The sequence below is a fragment of the Lynx canadensis genome, chromosome E2, assembly GCF_007474595.2.
Source record: "Lynx canadensis isolate LIC74 chromosome E2, mLynCan4.pri.v2, whole genome shotgun sequence".
Lineage (NCBI taxonomy): Eukaryota > Metazoa > Chordata > Mammalia > Carnivora > Felidae > Lynx > Lynx canadensis.
Genome location: NC_044317.1, coordinates 16,714,181 through 16,742,010, shown reverse-complemented (window position 1 = coordinate 16,742,010; position 27,830 = coordinate 16,714,181). Strand labels below are relative to the sequence as shown.

General features: G+C 42.0%; 1 protein-coding gene across 1 annotated transcript in view; it reads left to right on the top strand.

Annotated features, from left to right (window-relative positions):
• WWP2 (WW domain containing E3 ubiquitin protein ligase 2) overlaps positions 1-27,830 on the top strand; it is a 150,142-nt gene that overhangs the window by 97,130 nt on the left and 25,182 nt on the right. The window contains exons 8-9 of the mRNA XM_030299840.2: positions 6,272-6,482; positions 20,541-20,630. Coding sequence (XP_030155700.1) covers positions 6,272-6,482; positions 20,541-20,630 — 301 coding nt within the window. The remainder of the gene's footprint in view (positions 1-6,271; positions 6,483-20,540; positions 20,631-27,830) is intronic.

The following is a 27,830-nucleotide window of genomic DNA, read 5'->3' as shown; positions in this document are numbered from 1 at the left end:
AATTTGCTAAAGACACTGCAGGATCCTGGATTGGTTCTTATAACATAAAAAGGACCTTAGTGGAGAAGCTGGCGAATCCAAATAAAGTCGTAAGTTTAATTAATAGTAATACATTGGTGTTCATTTTTTAGCTTTGACAAATGTGCTATGCTTATATAAGATAATATGCCCTTGACTCAGTTTCCCCTAATATTGCTATCTTTGTACTATCTTTCCAACTTTTGTTTTTTGAAAACTTAGATATTCTATTTTTTTTAATTTATTTTTTAATTTACGTCCAAGTTGGTTAGCACATAGTGCAACAATAATTTCAGGAGTAGATTCCAGTGATTGATCCCTTGTGTATAACACCCAGTGCTTATCCCAACAAGTGTCTTCCTTAATGCCCCTTACCCATTTAGCCCCTCCCCCTCCCACAACCCCTCCAGCAACCCTCAGTTTGTTCTCCGTATTTAAGAGTCTCCCTGTTTTTATATTTTTGCTTCCCTTCTCTTTGCAACTTTTCTAGAAGTCTAAAATTATTCCAAAATAAAAATGAAAAGGAAAGAAACTGCTTTGCAATTGATAGTGTTACATAAATATCAGGTGGTTTTATTTCAGATTTCTTTCCCTAGATTATTAGATTTAGTCCAGCAAATATTTAGTGAACAAATATTTGTCAAATGCCATTTTGCTAAGCACCATGGATGGTGTAAAGAATTATAAAATAAGTTTTCTGCCTTATAATCTCTTTTAAAAAAAGAAGCTCAAGACACTGTTTCCTACGTACCAGCACAGCAGATGTCACAGGGGCTGTGTGTTTGAGTAGCTGGGACCCCAGGTGTTGTGGGATCCACAAAGGGGATCAGTCTCGTCTAAGTAGTGGAGAGTGGGGCTGAAATGAGCAAGGGGGTGTAGGCAAGGTCATAGGAGACAGAGAGTGGAAGTAGTGAAAAATGAAGGAAACAAATTTTCCCTTGTTCTCAAGAAGGATGCAGTCTTTGAAGGGAGGTAAGTTGCGTATATCACATCATTAGGATTAATAGAGAACATTGACAATATAGTTTGAATAGAGCTAAAATGTAAAATACAGCAATTCTGTAAGGCATGACTAAATTCTAACTTCTTGTCTTTCTCAGTCCAGTTTTTTTCCTCTAATTGAAGCCACTTCATGGCTTGATTAGGGGACTCTCACTGGTTTATCATTGTGACTGTAGGCCAGTGACTTCATTGTTAATTGTCTGAACTTCAGTGTCTTCTGGATATAAGCTGTGATGGGTGGATTTATTTCTGAGGTTCTTTCAAGCTCTCACATTCTAAGAATGTGTGTATATGTGTACACACACATACACTTTTTGAGAACAGAAGAGTATAAGCATGGACACAAAGTTGTCAGCTCGAGGATACCTGGCTCTCATACTCTATTTCCAAATCAAAGCATAGCACAAAGCTTCAAAACAGATGAGCTACTGTGGTGGATCCCAGGCTCTCGGGTGGGTCTGTGGACAGATACAATCCTGGTGGGAATCCCCCCCTTTTTTTTGAAATGGATTTCTTTATTTTTTTTTATATTTATTTATTTATTTTGAGAGAGAGAGAGAACCCAAGAAAAAAGGAAAGAGAGAATCCCAAGCAGGCTTTAGCTCAGAGTCGGATGGTGATCCCATGAGCCGTGAGATCATGCCCCGAGTGGAAATCAAGAGTCAGCGCTTAACTGCTTAACTCATTGAGCCACCCAGGCGCCCTGGTGGGAACCCTTCTAACTAGATTGGAGGGTCTTTTCCATTGGCATGGAAAATGGGCCTCTGCTTTTGTTCTTTTCCTGGTCAACAGTCTCATAATAATTATTTTTAACAGGTAGTACATGTACATTCTGAAAATTTTAAAAGTATAAGTAGCTCAAACAGTGTAAAGTGTCCTTCCTGTTCCAGTCCTGTAGCCTCCAGTTTCCTCCCCGGAGGCAGTCACTGTTGTGTTCCTTATGATTCTTTCAAAGCTATTCTTTGACTGTACAAGCATATGCACACATATTCTTTGAAAACACACACACACACGGTAGCACAATATATATGCTGTTCTGCACCTTCACATTTAATAATTATCTTAGAAATGTTCGCATAGAATCTGAAGCAAACTTGAAGAGCTTTGCCTCTTTCCTTCTCTGCTAAACCCAGCCAGAGATGGGGACAATTTTAGTCTCATAAAAAAAACAGTAATCACCGTGGATTCGACTATTTTAAATATGTTTAAATCCAAGAGCTCATAATGAATGATCTTTACACAAAACAGAATTTCACTGTTCATTTTTGGAGACCAGTGAGTAAAAGGAAAGACTCAAGCATTTCTCCTGCCTTTTCTTTACAAACTGAACCTCAAGGTAGCCAAAGAGTTGATGAGGGACAGTTTCTCTTACAGGCAATGATAGAATTAGAATATAACTGTTTTGCAGTCCACAGCCAATTTACGTTTAGGTAATAATCACCAGCGGCTGCTAGCATTGCCAAAGGGTGATAACCAGATGTTCTGTGCCTCCTGATGGAGGTATGCAAAGTCCATCTGTGTCACAAACATTGAGTTTATAAAAGTAAAAATAATATTATAATGAATCTAACCCCGGTCTTTAAATATTATTGGCTCATGGCTGTTTTAATTTCATCTACAGGCCTCCCCCACCTCTGTTCTCCACACCCATCCCCACTTCCCTCCCCCCCCCCCTCCCTATGAATGCATTTAAATGTCTCATTATCGCTGGAGTGCTTGAGTGGCTCAGTTGGTTAAGCGCCTGACTTTGGCTCAGCTCATGATCTCACCATTCCTGAGTTTGAGCCCCGAGTTGGGCTCTGTGCTGGCAACTCAGGGCCTGGAGCCTGCTTCCGATTCTGTGTCTCTCTTTCTCTCTGCCTGCCTACCCACCCCCCCCCCCGCCTCGCATCTTTCTCTCTCTCAAAATTAAATAATAAAAAAATTAAATTTTTTAATATTGCCAACTGTTCTCCAGAGATGTTCTAATAATTTCTACTCCTACCAGTGATAGGTGAAAATGCCAGTTCTTCCTACACCCTTATGACCGTGCGATTAACTATTTTTGTTCTTACCAATCTGATAGGTTAAACAATGGTATTTCATCATAGTCTTCTTTTTTTTTTTTTTAAATTTTTTTTTTTTTTCAACGTTTATTTATTTTTGGGACAGAGAGAGACACAGCATGAACGGGGGAGGGGCAGAGAGAGAGGGAGACACAGAACCGGAAACAGGCTCCAGGCTCTGAGCCATCAGCCCAGAGCCTGACGCGGGGCTCGAACCCACAGACCGCGAGATCGTGACCTGGCTGAAGTCGGACGCTTAACCGACTGCGCCACCCAGGCGCCCCTCATCATAGTCTTCAATTACATTTCTCATCTCGTAATTGAAATTGAGCATCTTTTAATACGTTTAGAGGTAATTTGTATTTCCTCTACTCTGAAGTGTCTGTGCATGTTTTTGGTCTTTTTCTAATTGATTTGTAGAGGTTCTTTTCATATCAAAGAAATTAGCCATTAGTCTGTAATATGGGTTGGTAATAATTTTCCCCAACTGGTTTTTCTTTGATTTTGATTTTGCTTGTGATTTTTTTTTTTTTGCCACTTAAATTAAAAAAAACTTTAATGTAGTTGAATTCATCCATCTTTTATGTCTTCTCAATTTTGTGTGATACTTCAAAAAGTCTTTTACACTTTGAGATAAAAGTAACCTCCTCTGTTTACTTCCTTTTAAGTTTCATTTCTTATGTCAAAATTTTGGATTCATGTGGAATTCATTTTCATAAAACGAGTAAGGTAGGGATAAAACTCATTTTTTCCCCCAGTATATTACCCAGTCATCACAGCAATATTTATTGAATAATCTCTTTACTGCAGTCATTTAAAATGCCACCTTTGTCATATACTAAATTCTTATGTGTATTTAATTCTGTTTCTGGAATTCCTTATTAATTTCATCACCATCTATCTGCTTATTCTTGTATCAGTACCACATTGTTTTAATTGTTGTGGCCTGATGGTGTGTTAATACTTTAGAGAATTACCCGTCCCTCCACAACACTCTTCTTTAGAATTTTGGTGGCTGTTCTTCTGCATTTAGTTTTTCTTAAAACTTTTAAAATTAAAAAAAAATTTTTTTTTAATGTTAATTTTGAGAGAGAGAGAGAAACTGAGTGTGAGCTGGGGAGGGACAGAATCCGAAGCAGGCTCCAGGCTCTGAGCTGTCAGCACAGAGCCTGATGTGGGGCTCAAACCCGCAAACTGAGAGATCATGACCTAAGCCAAAGCTTAACCAGCTGAGCCACTCAGGAGCCCCTAGTTTTTCTTATAACTTTTAGAGTGAATTTATTTAGTTCTCAAAAATGTGATGGTTTTTTTTGTATTGGAATTGAGTAAAATTTATAGATTTGCATGAAGAGAATTGTCATCTGCTGTGTTTTACTAATTCGGCTGAGATAGAATAGGAAATAGAAGTATGAAGTCTTGCATTTGTGTTGGGGAAACACCAGTTGCATGAGATGGAGCCATTTATTAAACAACTAATTTAGCTGATGTGTGCCAGACCGTATTTCATACACTGGGGAGAAAGCAAATGGATTGATCACAGGTAGTCCCTAGGCTCTTTTCCATTTCTTAAGATCAAGCGGCATCACAGCCTGTGAAGAAATTTTGGTTTCAGCTGGTTACCAGTCTCAGGTTAGCCAAGAAGATTATATGGTTGCTTCAGAGTTGTTACAATCTTGGCTTGCTTTAGAGGATGTGCCAAGAGGGAGAAGCAGAGCATGGTAAATGAGTAGTTCAGGCTCTGGAGGCAGGCTGTCGGGGTGTGAATTAGGTGCCCGGCAACCTCAGCAGGTTATTTAACCTCTTTGAGCCTCAGTTGCCACAACTGTAAACTGGGGATGTTAATTGTACCGAATGTGTACGGTTGTATGTGAGGCTGACATGAGAGAATCCAAAATGCTTTGCGCTTTGCCTGGCATACACTGGGGTTCTGTACAAGTTAACTAATACCACTTCTATCAGAAAGCTGACTGCGCTGGTCTGATGGGATCTGATTTATTTTGTTCCGTTCCTGCTGTCATTATTGAGGAGAGGCAGTAGAAGAGGATACCTAGAAGAAAGCAGCCTGGTGATAAGAAGGGAAGGGCCTAGAAACATTAAAGCAAGAGCAGGCCTTCTAACTGGAGAAGGTGGATGAGAAAGGGGGTGGCCGGGTACTTAGTCTGCACTGCGTGGGGCTGGGGGCTAAGATCAGTTAATGGAATCCACTTACTTAACCTGAGGAAAACCTGCCGACAGGTACATCTGTTCAACAATGGAATGGCTCTGTGGCAAGCTCCTGTCAGACGAAGTGTGTAAGAAGAATCTAGATAGTACGTTTGTTGCATTTGAAACCGCAAAAAGAATTTCTGAATTAGGCAGATGAGCTGAAATCACACCTAAGAGGTTTTCCTACAAAATTCTAGTACAAATGTGCATATGTGCAATCACATATAGAAAATTCTCTGCCTATGGCTTATCTACTTTCGCAGAATTCTTCGGAAACTTTGATCCCTTTTGGAGTGGGAGGATATTGCAGTGTCTTGGAGTCCTTGTGAACATGAGTGGTCATCAAAGAAATAAAGAAATGGAGAAATAAGGAGACTCGGAACAGGCTTATTTGACTTCTGTCTCTTTGTCTATTGTTACCTTGAAGACAAGTCCTTTATCTTTAGAGCCCATCTTTTTCATCTGCAGTATTCATCTTTGTTCCGTACTTTGAGCATGAGTCTTTGAAAGAACAAACACATTGTTGGCAGTTTTGGCCTCTGCGAGTAGAGAGAGCTTTTTGAAGGAAGTTACCATTTGTACCCAGCAGACAAATGACAAGTTTAAAGAGAGGAATATGACCCTATAAATGTGGCATTGGCTTGCTTCATTTAGCACCAACACACCTCCCTGTTACCCTCTTTCCTGCTACTCTTTTATTGCAATATGTGATCATAATATGTTAGAAAAATTCAATGAAAGTATAAAAAAGAGGTAACACTTAATATATTTATTTCAGATCCATCTCCTGATTTTTTTTGGTGGGGGTGGGGAGGAAGTGGGGACAGGCCATTACTGACTTGCTCTCATTTCCAAAGTTATGTTTTGTAGAACTTTTTGCTGTCACCAGATACATGCATGGTAAAATTATAAGGTACTGTGTTACCACTTTAAGTGAAAAAGCTAGTAAACGTGAACACAAGTCTGAGTCGATCTCTTGAATATGATTTCTGTACTTCCAGTGAATGATGAACCCGCTGCAGCCACTGATCCCGAAGAGTCCTCTGTTGTTGGTGTGGCACCCTCGCCTGCTGCGGTGTCGAGTGTGACCCCGAACCCCACTGCAGTGTCTCTCCCTGTTCCAGCCACACCGGCGGAAGGCGAGGAGCCCAGCACTTCAGGCACACAGCAGCTCCCGGCGTCTGCTCAGGCCCTTGATGCTCTGCCTGCTGGGTGAGTAGCCTTCCAGCAGTGCTAACCCCACTCAAATCTGAGGTTCCTTCGCTAGGACAGAAACAACGTGGTTATTTATTACCTCGTGGCTCGTGGTCTCTGGGGACGCTGCCATGCATAGGAGCAAGGGAGGTGTAGAAGACCTGCTCGTTCTCCATAAATCTTAAAAAGAATCTAAATCATCAGGGGCAGAATCAATGCTACCTTATACCACGACTTGGAAAAAAGAGTGTGGCTTTTATGGAACAAGGAGCTCATTTTGCCTTCCTTAGTCTTTGGAGGGTGTTTGCCTAGATCCTGCTTAGAAAACAGCTTTTCTCTCTTTATCTTAACAGTCTGTAGAGGGCTTTAGGCTCTGAATGTTACTGTATATTACTCCTGTAGCCGGGGCTGATGGTAATTAACATGGACTACTAGTTTTCTTGCCATCCTATGGTTTAGACAGGAAAGACCTTGGATGATAAGAAGATGGCTCCACTAAGACCAAGGGAAGTTCCAGTTTGACTAGGTAGCAAATAGAGATTAAAGCATGGACCTGGGAATCAAATCAATCTGGCTTCAAATCCCCACTGGACCCTATGTGACCTTGCTCAAATGGCTTACCGTCTGTGTAAGGGGGGATTAACAATCATGCATAGCTCTCCAGGAAGTTAAGGGCATGTGTGAAGCGCCCACCCAATGGAGGATGTTCCAATTGGTGAATATTTTTGAATTGGCTGTGAAGGAGCCATAAAGGAAGGGAATGGTTCTGAACTGAGAAATGAAGTCTTATCTCAGCAACTACCAGTCATAGTCAGGGCCCGTCCTATTGTGGTCCCAGGGTCCATCCTAGTTATCAGTTTGGTACTGAGGAAACCAGTGTCCGTATCACCACAGTCGCTGTGGTCTGGCTGGTGGTGGTGGTGGTGGTGGCGGCGGCATGTAGGTGGGTCCTCTGTACCCTTGTAATTAATTCATAAGGGAAAGGGGAAGGACGCATGGTCTCTAGCTTGATGTATAATATGCCATGTGTTCTTAAGCCTCTTTAGAAAACCCACTTGTTAGAAACAAAAATCGTAAATCTGAAGGCAGATGTGATTTTTACCACATACATATCACATCCTTAGCATTTGGCATACTACCTAACATATTTCTTAATAAATTATGATGAATAAGTGAAGAGTATTGCAAATAGTTTCTAATACCTCAAACCTGGAGAGAATTGGGGTATTGAGAGGTGCCTCTGAAAAGTTTTTGTGAAGTTTTTGATTTTGCGAGATTAATAACCAATTGCTTGTGTCCAGCTCTTCCCTACAGAGATTTATTTTCTCTTTTATATGTGGTAAAGGATGCTAGAAAGACCTTTGTTTGGTTTGTAATTTCAAATCTGTATGCTGTAATTTGGGGGGAACAGAGCAGAATCATTTTGGCAGAAAGGAGAGAAAATGGCTGCTCGTGTCCCCTGTGAGCTGTTTGTTTTCTTTTCGTTGAGCAAATGCCTGGAAGGCCGGCTTCGCTCCTGTGTCAGTCACAGGCAATTAGGGCTAATGGCTCAACATGTCTTTATGTAGGGTGTGTGTGAGGGTTACTGTTCTCTGGGATTGGGCTCTTCCTGTTTCCAGGCAGCTGGAAAACTCCAGGCTCTGAAAACACTCTTTATTCTGAGTTTGGCAGATGGAGCAGCCCAGGGAAGCCGATTCCCCACCCCCACCTTTGCCAGAGGCTGAACACTTTTCTGAGGTAGAGTTTGAACACTCTCTTTTCCTTAGAGCATTTAGAATGTGATGAGATCCGTGTGTGGGTCCCCTGTGTGGGACATGTATGACAGTCCGGAGAAGGGTATTGAGACCCAGTTTTCCATCCTAAGGCAGCAACCCCTAAGACAGTAGGGAGCTCGGTACTTTGCAGGCTGGCTCAGGCCCAGGAGATTGGAGATTGCCACCAGGGCTGCTGGGTGTGTGGCATGAGGATGGCGTGTTTCCGGTTCACTGCTCTGTGATGGCAAGTCGGAGAGGACATGTCTCCTGCAGTGACCCTTCCAAGCCACAGACCTACCATCACCACACCAGCTTCTTTACAAGTTCAGGAGATCCAGACAAGAGCGGTTATTCCTTTACTCCTGGTATCTTGGCTTTAGGAGTCAGGAGACCAATTTTAACCATTTTATTTTATTTTATTTTATTTTATTTTATTTTATTTTATTTTATTTTATTTTATTTATTTTTATTTATTTTTATTTTTAAACGTTTATTTATTTTTGAGACAGAGAGAGACAGAGCATGAATGGGGGAGGGTCAGAGAGAGGGAGACACAGAATCTGAAACGGGCTCCAGGCTCTGAGCTGTCAGCACAGAGCCCGACGCGGGGCTCGAACTCACGGACCGTGAGATCATGACCTGAGCCGAAGTTGGACGCTCAACCAACCGAGCCATCCAGGCGCCCCCCCCCCCCTTTTTTTTCTTAAACGTAATTTTAACCTTTTTAAATCAACCTCTGAATAATGACATTTCACACCGAGAATGCTACCACGGCTGCCTACTGTCGTTGGGGATAAATTCTCAAATCCTTAATCAGGCCTAAAAAGCCCCACACCATATGACCCCACCTACCCCTCCGACCTTCCATGGAAGACTCTCCCTGCCTTGCTGTCTCAGCTCCAGCCTTAATAACTTAGGTTGGTTTGACAGATGGACCTCCCTTTCTCTGGACTTAGGACCCTTCACCATGCAGGTCGCTCTTTCCTAACACTCACTGTTTTTTCCATTAATCAGTCAGCACTTCCCCTGGGAATCCTTCCTTGATCCCTGGCAGACAAGGTCGAACTGCCGTGCCTACTGTAACTCTTCTCACAAAGTGTATTTGCTTCTTTCGCATCTCTCTGCCCCGGTGGGCTATAAAAGTCATGGTGACAGGAGCCTGACACAAAGTAGGCCCCCCAGATGTATTTGTAATGAATAAATTTAAGTGCCATCTTTTTTTTTCTTCCACCTGCATGAATGTGTTCTGCTTCTTTGATGCTTCAAATAGCAACTGTGACAGGAATATTGCACTTTCTTCCCAGAGGCAACAGTGGAAGGCTGTCACCCACTGGGTTTGACTGGCTTTGGGTTGAAATATGTCTCTCGCAGGGTGGGGGACGCTCTTCCCTGCTCACTAGGGGTCCTTGTGCACTGGCAGACACGGCGGGGCGTGTGTCCTCTTTGCTAAGGCATTTCTGAGCCACGCAGCCCTGCTTTATCAAGGCATCCAGCCGACTGTCTCTTCCCAACCTCATCTGCTCAACTGAGCGATAGAGCAGGTTCACTTGGGGATCCCAAGGGCCCATCTTCCTGGTTGCTGTGTTGCCTTTCTGCGATAGTTGCGACTCTGGTCTTGAAGAGGTTACACACATCTGCATGTTTTAAGGACTGAAGGCTCCTGGAGGCTGGGCTGTGGAAGCCCACAAACAGGGCACCCCTCGTCCCTTTTCTCTCTCCCTGTGTCCAAACCCTCCAGCTTTCTGTACTTTGAAATTTAATTAACATGAAAGAAGCCAACTGGAAGGGTGTGGCATTTTCAGGTTGCAAATGTGCATCAAAGAAGGGGGTGCCAGGAAGGCTCAGGAGACATGGTGAGATAGTGGTCCAGGCAGTGGGCGGTGGGGAGTGAGGCCACTTTGATCAGCTGGCCCTGCATCTGTTTTTTATCAGCACCGAGCCCACTTTGGGAACCAAACGCTCATTAACAGAGCGTGCGTACATGGCTTAGATAAAGTCTAAGTGCATCCTGGGCTCTGCAGCTTGCTCAGTCCCTCGCGCACAGAGGCACATTATTTTCCTCTGGCGGCCTGCACTCTGCTGTGGTTTCTTACATAAGGGAGGCCGTTGTGTTTGGACTGCCGACTTACCTCAGCACTGCCATTTCACACCGTCCTTTTTCTCCCGCAGTCATTGGCTGGCCTGTCTGTTTCCTGCCTCAAAGTAGAATTAATTGAGGAGGGGTGTTTTCTAGATCTTTTGGGTTTGCCATCTCCCCTGCCTCCATACCCGGTTATGGAGACCCGGAGGCCCTTTTCTCCAGGTGCTCCTTCAGACACTGTCAAGGATGATAATCTGCTAAGAGCTCTCGGACGTTTTGTTTGTAGAGAGCTTTAAGAGACGTCGGAATTTGGAGCTTCTCGGCTAAGTTATAAACCAGCCGCTGCCATTGCATTTCATTCCAAACTCATTTTTGGCACTCGCCAAAGATCCTTACCCAAGGAGTTTTAAAACAGTACTTCTTACACTGTGTGGAACCAGTCCCCCCCACCCCTGCCTTTTTTGTTTTATTTTCTTATTTTCAATCCGTTAAGAATCCTTATACTTTTGTTCTCTACTTATCCACCGATCACATAAATTTAGATGTTGTGGCAATGCCAGATTGGTACAAAAGTTTCTAAATGCTTGGAAACTTCTGTACTTTTTTTTGCTAAACAGTAACAGTTTGGGCCACGGACTATGCTTTGAGTAGCACCAGATTAAAGGATTATACTGGGAGACTCGGTGCCTTTTTTGCTGAATATGGTTTAGTTCTTGGCTGTGCAAGGATTATTACATGCTTAGGTAATGCTGAATAGTGCATGCTTCTGGCTTCCTCCTCATCATCTCAGAAGGAAACCTTACTTCCGAAGACTCTTCTGTTGTCCAAGGCTGGCCCGTGAGATGTTCTCATACTATTATGTGTATCTCTTCATGTGTAATTACGAATATCCATTTTTACTACACTTTCTGGAGAGTTCCACAAGAGCAGAGAGCGTTACGTCCATCTTTGTATCCCCAGCTCCTAGCACAGGACCTGGCTTCTAGGGAGACGGAGTGAGAAGTGTTTGTTAATGACTAGGTAAATGATTTCACATTCTCAGTAGCATTTAAAATTAAAAAAGATTCTAAGTAGAAAAAGAAAACGGAGAAGAAAGAAGAACAACAATAACAAACACCCAGATTTAAGCATTGGTGCTTTGCAGCCTGTGTGTGTTTTTTCCTGACCATTAGTAATAGCTAACATGTGTTCGGCGTTTACAGTGTGTAGGGGCTGCTAAGTTTTGCCCGTGGATTATTTGGTGCAGTTTTCACAACGCTCTGTGTGGTAGCTGCTTTTATCCTCATTTGCAGAATGGGAGACCTTTTAAGCAATTTGCCCAGGATCACATATACAGACACATACACATAAAAACATGCCTACCAAAATCTGGTCGTCTTACAGCTTGTGCTTTTAAAATTTATTTTTTTATCATAAAATATTTTAAGCATGCAGGTAAGAATGGAGTGTAATGTAAGAAATACCTATCACCACCCAGCTGTATCAGATTTTAGCATTATGCTATATTTACTACAGACTTCCCTTTTTTAACCTCTTGATGAAGAAATTACAAATACATTAGAAAGTCTCCGTGAGCCTCTTCCCGATTCCCTTCCCTGTGTACAGAGATAAGGTGGAACTTGGTACATTCATTGAAAGTGCTACAAGGTATTCTATAGTATGAATAGATAGCATTTTATTTATAATTCACATTTATTTATACTTACCCTATATCTGATATATAAATATAAAATATAAAAATTTATGTAAACATATATTTACACATCTATATTATTTTAACATATTTAGTAATATTTTATATGTAATTTATATCTTCCATTTGTAAATTTAATGGTATAACAATAAATAAATGTTTTCATATTTTATATTATTATCTCTTCACAATTATAAACAACGCTACAATGAAGTTTTTCTGTGCATGTCTTTTTTGTCTGTGTGTCTGTTCTTTTAAGGCATATGCTGGACCTGGAATGTCACTGTAGGGATTGAAGATCTTCAATTTTAGTAGATACTATCAAATTGCTCACCGATTCTTACATTCCCACGAGCATACATACTAAGCATTCCTGCTAAAACTTAAAATTGTGAGATTTTTTTGTTTTTTTCATTTTGGCCAGCTTAATGTCTGTGAGTGGTGTATCTCTTTGTGGTTTTAATTTGAATGTCCTTGATTACCACTGACATTGAACCTCTTCTCACATGTTTTTATTTGGTTCTTTGATTTCCTTCTTTGTGAGTTGCCTGTTCATACATTTTTGTTCATTCTTCTATTTAACCGTTTGTCTTTTTCTCTTTAATCTGTAAGGTTTCTTTTTTTTTTAATTTTTTTTTTTAATGTTTATTTATTTTTGAGACAGAGAGAGACAGAGCATGAATGGGGGAGGGGCAGAGAGAGAGGGAGACACAGAATCTGAAACAGGCTCCAGGCTCTGAGCTGTCAGCACAGAGCCCGACGTGGGGCTCGAACTCACGAACCGTGAGATCGTGACCTGAGCCGAAGTCGGCCGCTCAACCGACTGAGCCACCCAGGCGCCCCTGTAAGGTTTCTTAATATAAGCTGGGGACTCCTTGCTTTTCAATTACATGCATTGCAGATATTTTCTTCCAGTCTGTGGCTTGTCTTTTCACTTTTTAACGTTATCTTTCATTGTATAGGAGTTCAAAATTTAAAGTGGCCAACTTTGTTAATCTTGATGTACCATTTGGGTCTTGTCTAAAATTCTTCCCTACACTGACGTCGCAAAAATTTTCACACACCCTCTACATTTTGTTGATTTTGATGTGCTTGTTATTTCACATTTAAACTTTAAAATCAAAATGTAATATACAAGCTTAATTGGCAGTATTCTTTTCTTTCTCAGTGATATGTTAAATCATATAATTGATGGCATTTTAGATTTAATGAAAAATAGCATATTTATATAAGTTTTTAAACAAAAATTTGTATTATGCCTGTTATTTTAGCTTGCAATGTATTATATAATTATATTATATTATATTACATATATCATGTTATATATTGCAACATATTATAAATATCTGGACAAGTTAATATCATCTATAATGTTATTTTCTTAAAAAATTTTTTAAAAATATTTATTTATTTTGAGAGAGAGAGAGAGCACGCGAGGAGGGGAGGGGCAGAGAGAGGGAGAGAGAGAAAGAATCCACGTTGCCAGCGCAGAGCCCGAAGCGGGGCTCGGACCCATGAACCGATCATGACCTGAGCTGAAATCAAGAGTCAGATGCTCAACCGACTGAGCCACCCAGGCGTCCCATATCATGTTATTTTTGATGAGTGAGTACTTATTATAGAAATAACATAATTTATTTTACTAATCCTCCATTTAGAGGCATTGAGGTTGTTTCCATTTTTTGTAGAACATGTCACATACTGTGACAGATGCACTTATAGCTAAATCTTTGACACATACTTATTTCCTCAGCATCCATCCTAGAAGCAGAGCCGCTGAGTTAAAGGATATTCACAGAGGAAAAGTTTTCGACCAAGTTGCCAAATTGCCCTTTTGAAAGAGTATACCCATTTTTGCTCCCACCAACTATGTTTTAAAGGGTGACTGTTTTTCTCTGCCTTGCCAAATTTATTTGCAAAATTATTTGTCAACGAACATGTTAAACTTTTTTTTTTTTTTACATGCATACCATCTCCAGGAATTCCCTTGCTCTCAGTAAAACCATACATTTTAATGTTTCCATCTTTCATTGAGGAGCCTTGGAAACTTTTCCAATGCAAAGAAATTAGAAGGTTGAAGAAGAAGGAAAAAAAAGACTTAATTCAGAAGCCTTGATTGAGGCTCAACTGTGCCATTCTCTGCTTACAGGGCATAAAGTACTGGTTGTTGGTAGTTTTAAAGAAGGGGTTAGTGTGCTTAGATTGAACGGAAAGCCCAGTATCTCAAGAAGGTTTCTTGGGGGAAGACCGAGTTTAACACATTTCCTACCCAGTTTACAAAGGATCTACTGAAGCAGTGAAAACAGTGAATGGGAAATTTGTTCCATTGCACCAGATTTCTGCCTCATAAAAGTCTGAAAATGTCCCTAACAGAGGAAATAAATCTTACAGTTCACCCAGGAAGTGGCTAAAGTTTGGGGAATAAGATTTGGTTCAGAGTCCTTTATTAGAAGAGCATAAAATAAGAAGCTGTAAATCCCATGAGGTTTTTGCCTGTGGGGAGTTGAACCGCCACATACGCAGCTTTAAGAATACTTGAATACTTTTATGAGAGGACTGGGTGGCCCAGTAGGTTCAGCATGCCACTTTGGCTCAGGTCATGGTCTCACAGTTCATGAGTTCAAGCCGTGCGTCGGGCTCTGTGCTAACAGCTCAGAGCCTGGAGCCTGCTTCCGATTTTGTGTCTCCCTCTCTCTGCCCCTTCCCCACTTGCTCTCTGTCTCTGTCTTTCTCTCTCAAAAATAAATGAACATTAAAAAAAAATTTAAAAGAAGAAAGAATACTTGGGTACTTTCAGTGTCTTTTTTTGCAGTTTAGTTTTTGTCTATGTAACCAGCAGGGCATCTTTATTTTGCGGGGTGTGTAGAGTTCTGGCTTGACTTTGTTTTCTAACATTGTGTATTTTTTTTTTTTTATTTTTTAAATTTTTTTTTTTTCAACGTTTATTTATTTTTGGGACAGAGAGAGACAGAGCATGAACGGGGGAGGGGCAGAGAGAGAGGGAGACACAGAATCGGAAACAGGCTCCAGGCTCTGAGCCATCAGCCCAGAGCCCGACACGGGGCTTGAACTCACGGACCGCGAGATCGTGACCTGGCTGAAGTCGGACGCTTAGCCGACTGCGCCACCCAGGCGCCCCTCTAACATTGTGTATTTTGAGTGAGATCAACTTTACTATTGCCCACTGACTCTATTAGTCAAAGGCAGCAAATTAATAAATAGTAAAAATTAGTAATACTTTTACTAAGATTGAATTTTTGAGCACATTGGTAGGTAAATCTGTAAGGGCCTCTTATTTTTTTTGTTTTTTATTTTTTTTTAATGTTTATTTATTTTTGAAAGAGAGGGAGAGAGAGAGAGAGACAGAGTACGAGCAGGGGAAGGGCAGAGAGAGGGAGACACAGAATCCAAAGCAGGCTCCCGGCTCTGAGCTGTCAGCACAGAGCCCGACGCAGGGCTCAAACTCGAAGACTGCAAGATCGTGACCTGAGCTGAAGTCGGGCGGCTTAACCAGCTGAGCCACCCAGGCGCCCCTGTAAGGGCCTTTTAAAGAGAATGTCTCTGACACTAACCTGAACTACTCCTGTAGCTGTTAGCCCTTTCCATCTTAATCCTACTGTTGGTGAAAATGTGATTCTGTCCACACATCAGGGAAGTCTGCCCAGTAGGTATGTTGATCAGGGTTGGCTGAATGGCAGAATAATCGAGAATTTTCTGAAGACCTTTTAGGAAACCTTCCACAGGAGTGTAGTGACTACGTTTAGGGGACCAGACAGTTTCTTTCAGATAACACAGGAGAGAACGGATAGGGTGTCATCCTCGCGATGGGATTTTTACCCTTTTAATGACGGTGAGGGGTGTGATTGGGGCATGGGCATGGAAGATAACTGAATAAAAGGCATAGGAGCAAAGGTAGCATAGGTTAAAAAAATTACCTAAAATTAATTGCAATTGGAGGCTACTTTTCAAGTGCCTTCAAATACAAAGACTCTGTGTAGTCCATGGTTGAACTGAATGTTTCTCATTGAAGGCCAAGGAGCAATGTGTTGGGAAGGGACCTGAATCAAGCTTGATGCTTTGAACACTGTTTCTGAGAACATCAAAGGAAGCTATTCAGTGGGAGAGGATATGGCCATGTGACCAGGATGCAGTATTGAGACCCATGGGTAGTTGGATTGAAAAGCCTTTTTATCTCAGTGTGAAGAAGATGCTTATAAGGGACAGAAACCTCACCCCTGACAGGGACGTGCCAATGAAAGGTCGCTGCCAGTATCACTTTCTTGGCCTGGGGAGACCGAACCAAGACAGTGGGAAGGCTTAATCTATGTGGGTCAGCAGTTACCGAGGAGAGCTGAGAATTGGGAGGTTCTTTTGATTGTGGACAGAATTGACCGACTGTGCTGCAGTGAATGAAGGGAAGAGATTTGTGTGAATTCTGAGGAGCCATGCAGGTAAGGGAGGAGTTGCGAGTTCTCTAAGAAAAGCAGTTAGGCCAGGTCATGGATCAGGGAGGACCCATATGGACATTTAATCTGAGCAGGAGTCCAATTTCAAAAGGAAAAATGTAGATATCAAAAAAGGCAATGCAAGAAAGGTCTTGTTCCTCTGGTAACTATTTTTCCAGTGAAGCCAGTTGAGAGGGTTCATACAAGAACATTGAAATTTGCTGGACAATAACAGCCCTTGAAAGAGAGTCTTTCATTTCTAGGATCAGGTGGGATCAAAGATGGGATGGACAGATCTTATCTGGGCTTGGAAAGAGCTGCTGTACCTCTTGAATATAAGCGAGGAGGTCTTTGCACTGATTTTCTGCCAGCGTGTGGGAATACCCCTGTGTCAATTAAAGACATTTACTTCATGGAATTTTTTTTTTTAATGTTTATTTATTTTTGAGACAGAGAGAGACAGAGCATGAACGGGGGAGGGTCAGAGAGAGAGGGAGACACAGAATCTGACGCAGGCTCCAGGCTCCGAGCTGTCAGCACAGAGCCCGACGCGGGGCTCGAACTCACAGACCGTGAGATCATGACCTGAGCCGAAGTCGGAAGCCCAACCGACTGAGCCACCCAGGCGCCCCTACTTCATGGAATTTTAAGAATCATCCCATCTTCAAATTAAAAAATGAGCCAAAGTATAATATAACCAAAGTTTTCTCTTTGTCTAAAATGAATTCTAAAAGTAGAGACTACTTATGAAAGTTGTAACACAATTTTTGGAATAAAGAAAAATGTGTTTTGGCACCTTTCATCTGCAATTGCTACAACAAATATTTTGTCTTTTTAAAAGGTGCGGCCTCACCCACATATTATGGATAGGTTTCCAAATAGTGACTGCACAATGAACCAGACTCATTTTGTTGGTGTTTTGTGCCAGAAATTGCCAAGGAAGGGAAGGACATAGCTAACTTCTTAGAGGATGCTGAGGAGTTACCAGCTACTTAAGACTTACTGGGAGCAGATGTTATGAAAGAGTGGTTTGCTGCCATTTCCTTGAGGAGCTTCCATATTTCAGTACTCACTCGTAAGCCAAGTATCTTTTTCAAGACTCCTCATTTCCAAATTCAGATGAATAAAGAGGGTATCAGATTTGCTACTCTATTACTGAGCAGACGGGAGGAGTTTGAGGATCTGGTGTGAAGCCATAGTATGTTAGCCTCGCTTTTTTTTTTTTCTCTGCAAGATCCCTACAAGAAAGGTTTTCTGTGGATGGGACAACAGCCTCTCGAGCTGATAATATTTGTTACTCTTTTGTCTTTAATTCAGAAGGGCATCTAGAGGGAGAAGATCTTTAACTTTACCCAGGGTACATTTTTATCTGGTCACTTTTGGCAGAATTGTTTGCCCTTTTAATAAAATAATGAAGTATAAAGATCTTTTTGCAGCGGGAGGAATCAGAGCACCTGGACCAAGTCACCCATATCCATTTTGACCAGAACATTGAGCAAGAATACCCAGGAAAGAAGATGTTCTCGAGCACGTGTTAATGGTTGTTGGTAGCACTCTGATCCTCAAGCCAGTGGCTGATCCCTTTTGAGAGGTGGGACTCGAACCATTGGACCTCACTGCTCCCAGGGCTAACCCTCCCAGTGGTGCAAAATGTGCAGTCTCTTCTGGTAGATCACATCTAAGCAGAAGCTTCTGATTAAAACGGAGTCTAGAGATGAACACGGTGGACCTTTGTAGTTACCCTCCAGTTGTCTTGATTCTCCAGGACCTCCTACCTGGGGGAAAGCTGTTCACTTTGAGATGGGGATTGAGAAGGCACCTGGCACCTTGTTTTCTGGGTAGTAGGTTCCCTATAAATTCTAGTCGACCTTCTTTTTCCTCATTTCTTCCTTTCAGCATGATGTGGTAAAACTCAATGGCTAGGAAGTCAGAGCTGAGTTGGAATGACACATAAAAGTTACTTAGCTTCTCTGATCCTCTGTTTCGTCCATGGTGATGGCACTTCCGACCTTAAAGGATGGAGGCAAGGACTTCATGAGGTAAAACATGAGCCTATAGCTCATTATAGATGATCAGTGGATAATGATGACCCCCTTCCTTTCCTTGCCATAAAAACCTCACATATATCTTTATCTGACCTAGCTAGCATCTGAGGTGTCGGTCAGTGCAGTCTGCTGATCAGGCATTTTACTATTTTCTAAAAATTTTTGAAGTTTATTTATTTTGAGAGAGCACGAGATGGGGAAGGAGCAGAGAGAGAGGAGGACAGAGAATCTGAAGCGGGCTCTGTGCTGACAGCAGAGAGCCCGATGCGGGGCTCAAACTTACAAACAGTGAGATCATGACCTGAGCCAAAGTCAGACCCTCAACTGACCGAACCACCCAGGCACCCCCAGACATTTTAGTTTAAAGGAGAAATGGTATTAAATAAAGCCAACATCCATTGGAATAGATGCACCAGGCCTTTAGTAATAGAAATTGGGACATTATTTCAGTATTCAGTCAGCTCTGCTATTATGTATGTATTCCTAAAAATCATCATGCTATGCAAAAAAAATCATGCCATGAAAGCCACAGGGTTTACAGGAAAAAAAATGGGTTAGGGGCATAACATCCAAAAATGTGTCAGAGGCACACACAAAAAATAGGAAGCTAATAATGATGGTAGCACAGTTTTTCACATGTTAAATGGTTGAGGTGCATAACACTACAATGAGTGTGTGTTCCCATGAAAAGATCTGGAGTTTACTTGTGGAAGCAGGTGTCAGAAGTGTTTGAGCTTGTGAGTGTTGTCGTAAAGTGATTGCAAGGAGGATCATCTGAAATCAGACGGGAGTTGTAAGGCCAGATGTGGATGAATATGGCGTACAACACGTAGTAAACTGAGGCAGCTGTAGATGCATATGGGCTTCGTGTGTTCCTACGTGACTGGGTTCAGCTGGGGGACGTCATCTGTGTGCATTTAGTGTTTCTAAAAGGAAAAGCCATGCTTAAGCAAACACAAAATTCACATGCTCACATTGTTCCCTCGTGTATCAGTCACATTGGGATAGATTTATGTTTTCAAAACAAGCATTTCAGCAGAACTGACTGTACTAGCTTCCTGGAAAAGGTCACCTTCTCTTAGGCAGTACCCACAAGTAGAAGCAGATGAAATCATTGTAAAACATAAAGGCTCATGGGACCATTAACATCCTTTATGAAGTGGTGGCCATTTTATAAATATAAAATTTTGTATCCTTCATATATGGATTACCATATTCTGGGTAAAGGGGAGTTATTGTCAGACTGCATTGAGTATGGGAATAGCAGGCGTTGGGTGGGTGGCCCTTGGCTGTATTCTGTAGTGATTTTGCTTGTAGATTATCTCTTTGGATCATCTACTGCCTTGTTATTCTTCCACTAGCACAGAATGGCCACTTTTGGCACCCCATATCTCATGTTACCTTACACACAGACTCATAAGAAGAGAAGTCAGTAAATAATAAGAGGAGAGCAGTCCATAAATAACAGTATGCTGTTTCTTCATTCACCCGGATCTCTGTTAAAGATCCTCTGTAGATGAATCTTGTATTTTAAAAAGAAATGCGGTCATGAATATCTGTGATGTTAGGAGAACAGGGATAGTCATATGATTTGTGACTTTAAAACGTAGTGTAGACCGAAAAGGCTGAAGGTAAACTTTAGGTGACGTCTGTGAAGCCCAGAAATTGCATACAAATTTTCATTGGTAAGTACACTTTGGAAAGAAAGTGTCCTTGGCTTTTATCACATTCCTAAAGGGGTCTTTGATCCTGAAATGACCACGTCACACTTTTAGAAAAGTCCATAGATAGAGACTCGTATGGGTCATTTAGGGGAAGCTAGGGTGATCTGTGGTACATCCTAGCCCATTGACTTCATAGAGGGGAGCTTTGGACTCAAGAAGTGCTCCTGGCTGCCGCCGCAGTGATAGTATGAAGCAGGTTTGACCCCTGGGCTGAACTCGCATGTCGTCTTTGTCCTCTCATCACTCATCACATCAGTAATGAAGGACTCCTTTTCACACAAGGGCTTACGCCTTTTAAGTGTGTATCTCATGCTTCCCTTGACTTTGTTTTGCAGATGGGAACAACGAGAGCTGCCTAATGGGCGTGTGTATTATGTTGACCATAATACCAAGACCACCACCTGGGAGCGGCCTCTTCCTCCAGGGTAAGGCAAGGCTGGCAAGCCCTGAGACTCTAGAACCGGCACCCGGAGTCACCGAATGGCTTCTCCACCATTCACTGCCATCACTGTCCTTAGTTTCCCCTACCCTCTGCTCCTTGCCCTCTCTTTTATCCGCCTCCCATTGTCTTCTCCTTCTACACTATTTCTTCTCTTTATTTCCCTTCTCCCCACATTCATTGTGTTGGCAGTGGGCTGTATTATGGGCTTTATTATGTGCCATGGCTGTTGGGTCCTGGAGGGAGGAGGGCTAGGAATCCTGCATCCTGGGCCATTGATGCCTTGATGCCCTCAGTTATTTCACCTACAGAAATATCCCATCAGGGCCAGGTTCTCAGTCATTTTCTGCAGAGGTAGCAAAGTACAAGGATATTTATTCCCGGTCACTTGATTGCTTTTCCTAAGAAAGAGAAAAGGCATGAGGAAGCCAAGATACAAAGGGTGTTGATGCATTTCAAAGCACCGTATGCCCGAATGGCCCCTGAAGGGTGCTTCTCCTTGAGCTGGGCTTTGTGAGAACACAGCTAAGTTCTCTAAAACCAGAGGATAAGTGAGGCTTCCAAGTGAGGGAAGACTGTCCAAGTTCAAGGAGAAGGGGTTTGGTTCCCTGCTTGCCAGGGACAGAAAGTTCTTTCCACATGTGCCTTTTGGTCCACAGAGCTTTCAAAAGAGAATGTATTCTGCTCAAAGGAGAGAATCACCTCCCAGTAAGGCAGTCATGAAGGGCTCCAGCATAAAATATGAACACCTCCCCATCAAGCTTGTAGAGGGAGAGGATGTCAGAGGTGGGGAGTATTAGGAAAAACCCTTGTACTCTGGTTCACTGGTCATACACATGCCAGGCAAATACCACCTCACCTTCTGGTCCTGCAAATTTCCATGGATAGGCTGTTTTTAGTTTCGATTTTCCGGTAGAATGCTTGTGTTTTCCTTTTGTTCCTTACCCTTTTGGAAATGAAACTATAATCCGTCATCATGAGTCCTCATTCTGTTTTCTACTTTAAGTTCAGATTATTTATTTATACATTTAACCAAAGTTAAATATTGATGTCTTGGGAAAAAAATCACACTTTTTACTTTGGAAATTATGGAAATTTTTATATTCATATGAATAGTCTCCAATGTGCACTAAGTAGAGAGAATCCCCACATACTCAACACTTGGCTTCAATAATCTTCAAGTCATGGTCAGTCTTGTTTCATCTGTACCAGGGGTTGGCAAACTATGGGCCTCTGGTTGAAATCCAGCCTCCACCTGTTTTTGTAAATAAAGTTTTGAAGAAAATCCTATGTAATCATCATATAACTTTATCCATATTTTGGTATATATTTCTAAAAAATGTTCTTACTAAAAACAAAACCACTCTATTGTTAACAGTATTTTCTTTTCTTTATTATTATTATTATTATTATTACTATTATTATTTTAAATTTACATTCGAATTAGTTAGCATATAGTGCAGCAATGATTTCAGGAGTAGATTCTTTAGTGCCCCTTACCCATTTAGCCCATCCCCCCTCCCACAACCCCTCCAGTAACCCTCTGTTTGTTCTCCATATTTATGAGTCTCTTATGTTTTGTCCCCCTCCCTGTTTTTATATTATTTTTGCTTCCCTTCCCTTGTGTTCATCTGTTCTGTGTCTTGAAGTCCTCGTATGAGTGAAGTCATATGATATTTGTCTTTCTCTGACTGACTAATTTCACTTAGCATAATACCCTCCAGTTCCATCCACATAGTTGCAAATGACAAGATTTCATTCTTTTTGATTGCCGAGTAATACTCCATTGTATGTATATGTATGTATGTATGTATGTATGTATGTATATATATATACACCACATTTTCTTTATCCATGCATCCATCACTGGACATTTGGGCTCTTTCCATACTTTGGCTATTGTTGATAGTGCTGCTATAAACATTGGGGTGCATGTGCCCCTTCAAAACCACAATGAGATACCACCTTACACCTGTCAGAATGGCTAACATTAACAACTCAGGCAACAACAGATGTTGGCGAGGATGCAGAGAAAGAAGGTCTCTGGAGGAGACCTCTGAAGGATTGTTTGTTCTACTCTGTGGTGAATGCTGGTGTTATTTTGATAGGGATTTCATTGAATATGTAGATTGCTTTGGGTAGTATTGACATTGTAACAATATTTGTTCTTCCTATCCAGGAGCATGGAATCTTTTTCCATTTTTTGCGTCTTCTTCAATTTGTTTCATAAGCTTTCTATAGTTTTCAGTGTATAGATTCTTCACGTCTTTGGTTAGATTTATTCCTAGGTATTTTATGGGTTTTGGTACTGTTAACAGTATTTTCATGCTGTCATCAAATACTGAGTCAGTAGCCAAATTTCTCCAATTGTCTTGCAAAATAATCATTGATTTTTAACAGGATGTGTTTTACACTTGTACTTTGTGTGTTGACAGCCCTTATACTTAAAAGCAGTATTAACTCTAGAAATGTGCTAGTTGCTGCCTCTTAAGTTATGTAGGCCTTGACCTGATGAGCATTTGGATAGCATCTAAATTAAGATTTTAATGGTGTCTTCTAAGGATGGCCAAAAATTGTTTCTTCTTTAAGTTTTGAGGTGGGACAACGGATCCAGATTTCTTGCTTGCTTGCTTCCTTTCTCTTGCTTTCTTTTCTTTTTTTTCTTCCTTTCTTCCTTCCTCCCTCCCTTCTTTCCTTTTCTTCTTTTCTCTTCTTTGCTTTCTTTCTTTCTTTTCAGTCAACAAATACTTATTGAGCCCTGCTCTATACCAGGCACTATGCCCCGGGAGTACATCAGTACACCAAAGGAGAAAACCCCTGATCTCACGGTAGTGTGAGACACACAATTAATGAGTTAATAAATTTATACAGTGTCAGGTGGTGATATGTAATTTGAGGTAAAATAAATCAGAGGAAGGGGTTGAGGTAAACAAAGTAGCACACACACATTTTTCTGATGCACATAAAATCAATATATAACCGTTAGAATAAAAATGTCTCCCTGCATGTACCATCTACATTTGCCTAATGATACCAGGTCCACCACCTCTGAGAGGTGCAGGCTCACACGACCAGAATGTGCTAGAATAATCCCTCTGGTTCCATTTCTTTCCTCCGTCATTTTTCAAATTGGATACAGATCGTACCCTGAGAAAGACTTTGAACCTGCAGCTCCCCTAATTTCCCTGAGGGGCTGGGCCACTCCTCCACACCTGACTAGGTACTCGGCCCCTCCGGGTGGGCTGGGGATGCCTCTAGCATCACTGGAGAGCAGAAAGCATTGTAATTACAGATCCAGATTTCTTATTGTCAGGACACTTTTAATGCTTTATTGGACGGTGGCTCAGCTCTACACCCCACGTAGCCTATTAGTTCTTACAGAATTTTAATCTCAGACCTCAGTACCTCTGAGCCCCTGGCAGGTACTTCTGCACCATAACCGGGAGCCCAGACAGAATTAGAGTGCTTAAGCTTTCATCGCTAACAACGGGAGAAGTTCCACCCCAGGAAGTGTCATCATGCCGAGAGCACACTTGAAACTACAGGCGGAGCCATTGTCTCAACAGACCCAGTCACTCCGGAGTAAGATTGAGTCAAAGGATTCAGTCTGTCTTGGCCACCCCCTTCTGTTAGACCCAGGGGACGCTTGTATGAGGAATGGTCATTTTTTTATCCAGGAACAAAAAGTGTTGGCCCTGGTAACTAAGGATGGATGCAGTAATTTGCTCTTAGGTGGTGTTTAGACCAGAGGTGAGCAGGGAGAGGGGTCTCGATAGACCACCGTGTAGGGGAGGCCTCACAGAGGGAGTGGGATCAGATGCAATCTTGTAGGAGGGGCTGGAGTTGGACTTAAATGACAAGAGGAAGTTGATCCAGGTTGGGGGAAAGGCGTGAAAGTAAAAGATATCGTTAGGGAATGATTAATGAGGCAGTTTGGCTGGAGTGGAAGGTTTAGGTGAAACAGAGATGCCCAGAGAGTGTCTAGCAAGACAGCTGGTGGACATGCCTGCTGGAACATGAGAGAGCGCAGGGCCGACTGGGCCTCAACCACCGTGCTGTTTTTATAGATTGCGATTCTTGGTGAGATTTCACCCACAATCAAGGGTGGGGTTATGCTGTTTAGAAGTTTGAAATTTACCAGTCCAGAAGACTTTTAGTTAAACGTGTGGATTAAACATGTATTTATTTCCATTCCTTCCTGAAAACCCCTAAGTGGCAATAAAAGTATAAAGAAGTATAATGATAAAGGATTGGAAGAGGAGAAGCAGCATACGGGAGAAGGTAATAAAACTTTGGTTGCTGATAAATGGCAGAGCTGAGAAAGCTGAAACCCCAACTTACAGTGTGGGTGCCCACCAGGAAGTCAGCCAGTCAGCACCACGGAGCCCTGGAAAGCTCAGCAATCAGACATGGTAGGGGGAGGTGCTATGAAATGAGACTAAAAAGCTAAAGTCAAGTTAAAAATTGGTGCAGGGAGTTGTTAGAGTCTCAGGTTGTCAACCGTGACATCCAGCCCTGTGCCGCACGCCTGCATGCACACGTGTTTATCTCACACACGCATGCGCACATGCAGCCAGCCTGGAGGATGAAGCCAGAGCTGAAGGCAAGGATGAGCTCAGAAAAAAATGGATTGAGTGAGGACGCTGTCCCCAAGTTAAAGATTGGGACTTTTTTTTGCTAGATAAAGGGATCAGTCGAAGGGAAGAGAACTACAGATTGTGATGTTTGTGGGTCGTCTAGTGAAACAGCTGAATGAAGCCACTGGTCAGTTTTCCCCCACCTGGATACCCAGAGCGTCCATTCAGTGTTTTAGTGACTCACTTTTAAATATGAAAGAACAGCCTGCGGCCAGCAGACAGAAAGGGGACTTGGTGAAAACAATGTGGAATGTAAAACCAAATTGTGATTCGTATCCTCAAAAATTTGGGAGGAAATACGGCATCTGTGCAAGAAGAACAGGAGACCGTGAAATGAACCATGCAGAAAACAAGAACATTCATTCGTTTATTAATGTTTATTTATTTTGAGAGAGAGAGAGAGAGAGAAAGCACGCATGTGTGCTTGTGTACCCGCAAGTGGGAGAGGGGCAGAGAGAGAGAATCCCAAGTAGGCTCTGTACTGGCTGTGTGAGATCATGACTTGAGCCGAAATCAGGAGTCGGGCCCTTAACTGACTGAGCCACCCAGGCACCCCAAGAAGACCTTTTAGAAATTAATATATAACTGACTGTGGAACAACCCGGGGGTTAAGAGTGCATGCTGACCCCTGCACAGTTGAAAATGTGCATACAAATGACTTCCCCAGAGCTTAACTACTAATAGCTTACTGTTGACCAGAAGCCTTACCGATAACATAAACAATTGATTAACACATATTTTGTATGTTATATATATTATATACTGTATTCTTTCAATAAAGTAAGCCAGAGAAAAGAAAGTATTATTAAGAAAATCATAAGGAAGAGAAAATACATTTACAGTACTGAACTGTATTTATTGAAAAAAAAATCCATGTATAAACGGAGCACCACAGTTTAAACCCTTGCTGTTCAAGGGGTCAACTGTATATAACAGCAGAAACAGGGGTGCCTGGGTGGCTCAGTTGGTTAAGCATCCGACTCGATTTCGGCTCTGGTTGTGATCTCACAGTTGGTAGGATCGAGCCTCAGAATGGGGTCTGCATTGACAGTGTGGAGCCTGCTTGGGATTCTCTCTCCCTCTCTCTCTCTGCCCCTCCCCTGCTCTTGCACGTGCTCTCTCTCTCAAGATAAATATTTTTTAAAAAATTAAAAAAAAAAATTTTTAAACATTTGTTTATTTTTGAGAGAGAAAGAGAGAGACAGAGTGTGAGCAGGAGAGGGGAAGAGAGAGGGAGACAGAGAATCCGAAGCAGGCTCCAGGCTCTGAGCACAAAGCCTGACATGGGGCTTGAATCCACAAACCATGAGATCTGAGCTGAGGTTGGAGGCTTAACCAACTGAGTCACCCAGGTGCCCCTAAAAAAATTTTTTTTTTTTTTAATGTTCACAAATTTTAGAGAGAGAGAGAGAGAGAGACAGAGTGCAGTGCGGGAGGGGCAGAGAGACAAGGAGACATAGAATCTAAAGCAGGCTCTAGGCTCTGAGCCCATGTGGGGCTTGAACTCACGAACTACAAGATCATAACCTGAATGGAAGTTGGACGCTTAACCGACTGAGCCACCCAGGTGCCCCTCCCCCTGTCAAAATAAATAAACTTAAAAAGAAGAGCTCTTTAAAAAAATAAAAATTGCAAGAATGGAAAGATAATGTTGGAGATTAGAAAATTAGAAGATGAGCCCAGGAGATTCAACATCTGAACAGTAGTTCTAGCAAGAAAGAACATGGGGCGCCTGGGTGGCGCAGTCGGTTAAGCGTCCGACTTCAGCCAGGTCACGATCTTGCGGTCCGTGAGTTCGAGCCCCGCGTCAGGCTCTGGGCTGATGGCTCAGAGCCTGGAGCCTGTTTCCCATTCTGTGTCTCCCTCTCTCTCTGGCCCTCCCCCGTTCATGCTCTGTCTCTCTCTCTGTCCCAAAAATAAATAAACGTTGAAAAAAAAAATTTTAAAAAATAAAAAAGAAAGAACTTGCTAGAAGAACTTTCTATTATCAAAGAAAAAAAAAATAGAAGCATATTGCTAGAATTGAGTGGTAATGTATTCAAATTCAAAGGGCCTACCAAATGCCCAAACCAGAGAATGAGAAAAGACTGACCTCAAGGAACATCCAAATGGAATTTGTGGATGGCAAGAGAATGTCTCAGAAGCCTCCAGAGGGTAAAAATAGGCTAGCTATCGAGAATTAGGAATCAAGAATGCCATCTTTCTTCTCAACAGCAACTGTGGAGCTGGACCCTTAAAATTCTGATGGAAAGTTATTTCCTGTCTAGAAATCAACTTTTAGTCACCTTAACACTCAACTCTGAGACTTGAATAAAGGCATCTTCAGTGTTTCAAACAATTAACTTTGGTGCATCCTTTCTCAGAAGCTACTAGATGATTTGTTCCACCAGATGAGAGGAAACCAAGAAAGAAGTCATGAGATGCAGGACACAGGGGACTCCATTCAGAGGCCAAAGACAGTCCCAAGAGGAAGATGAGGGAAGGTGACTCAGGACAGTAACATAGAGCAGATCTGGAGGACAGGTGTCCACATAGGGCAACAGGGGCCT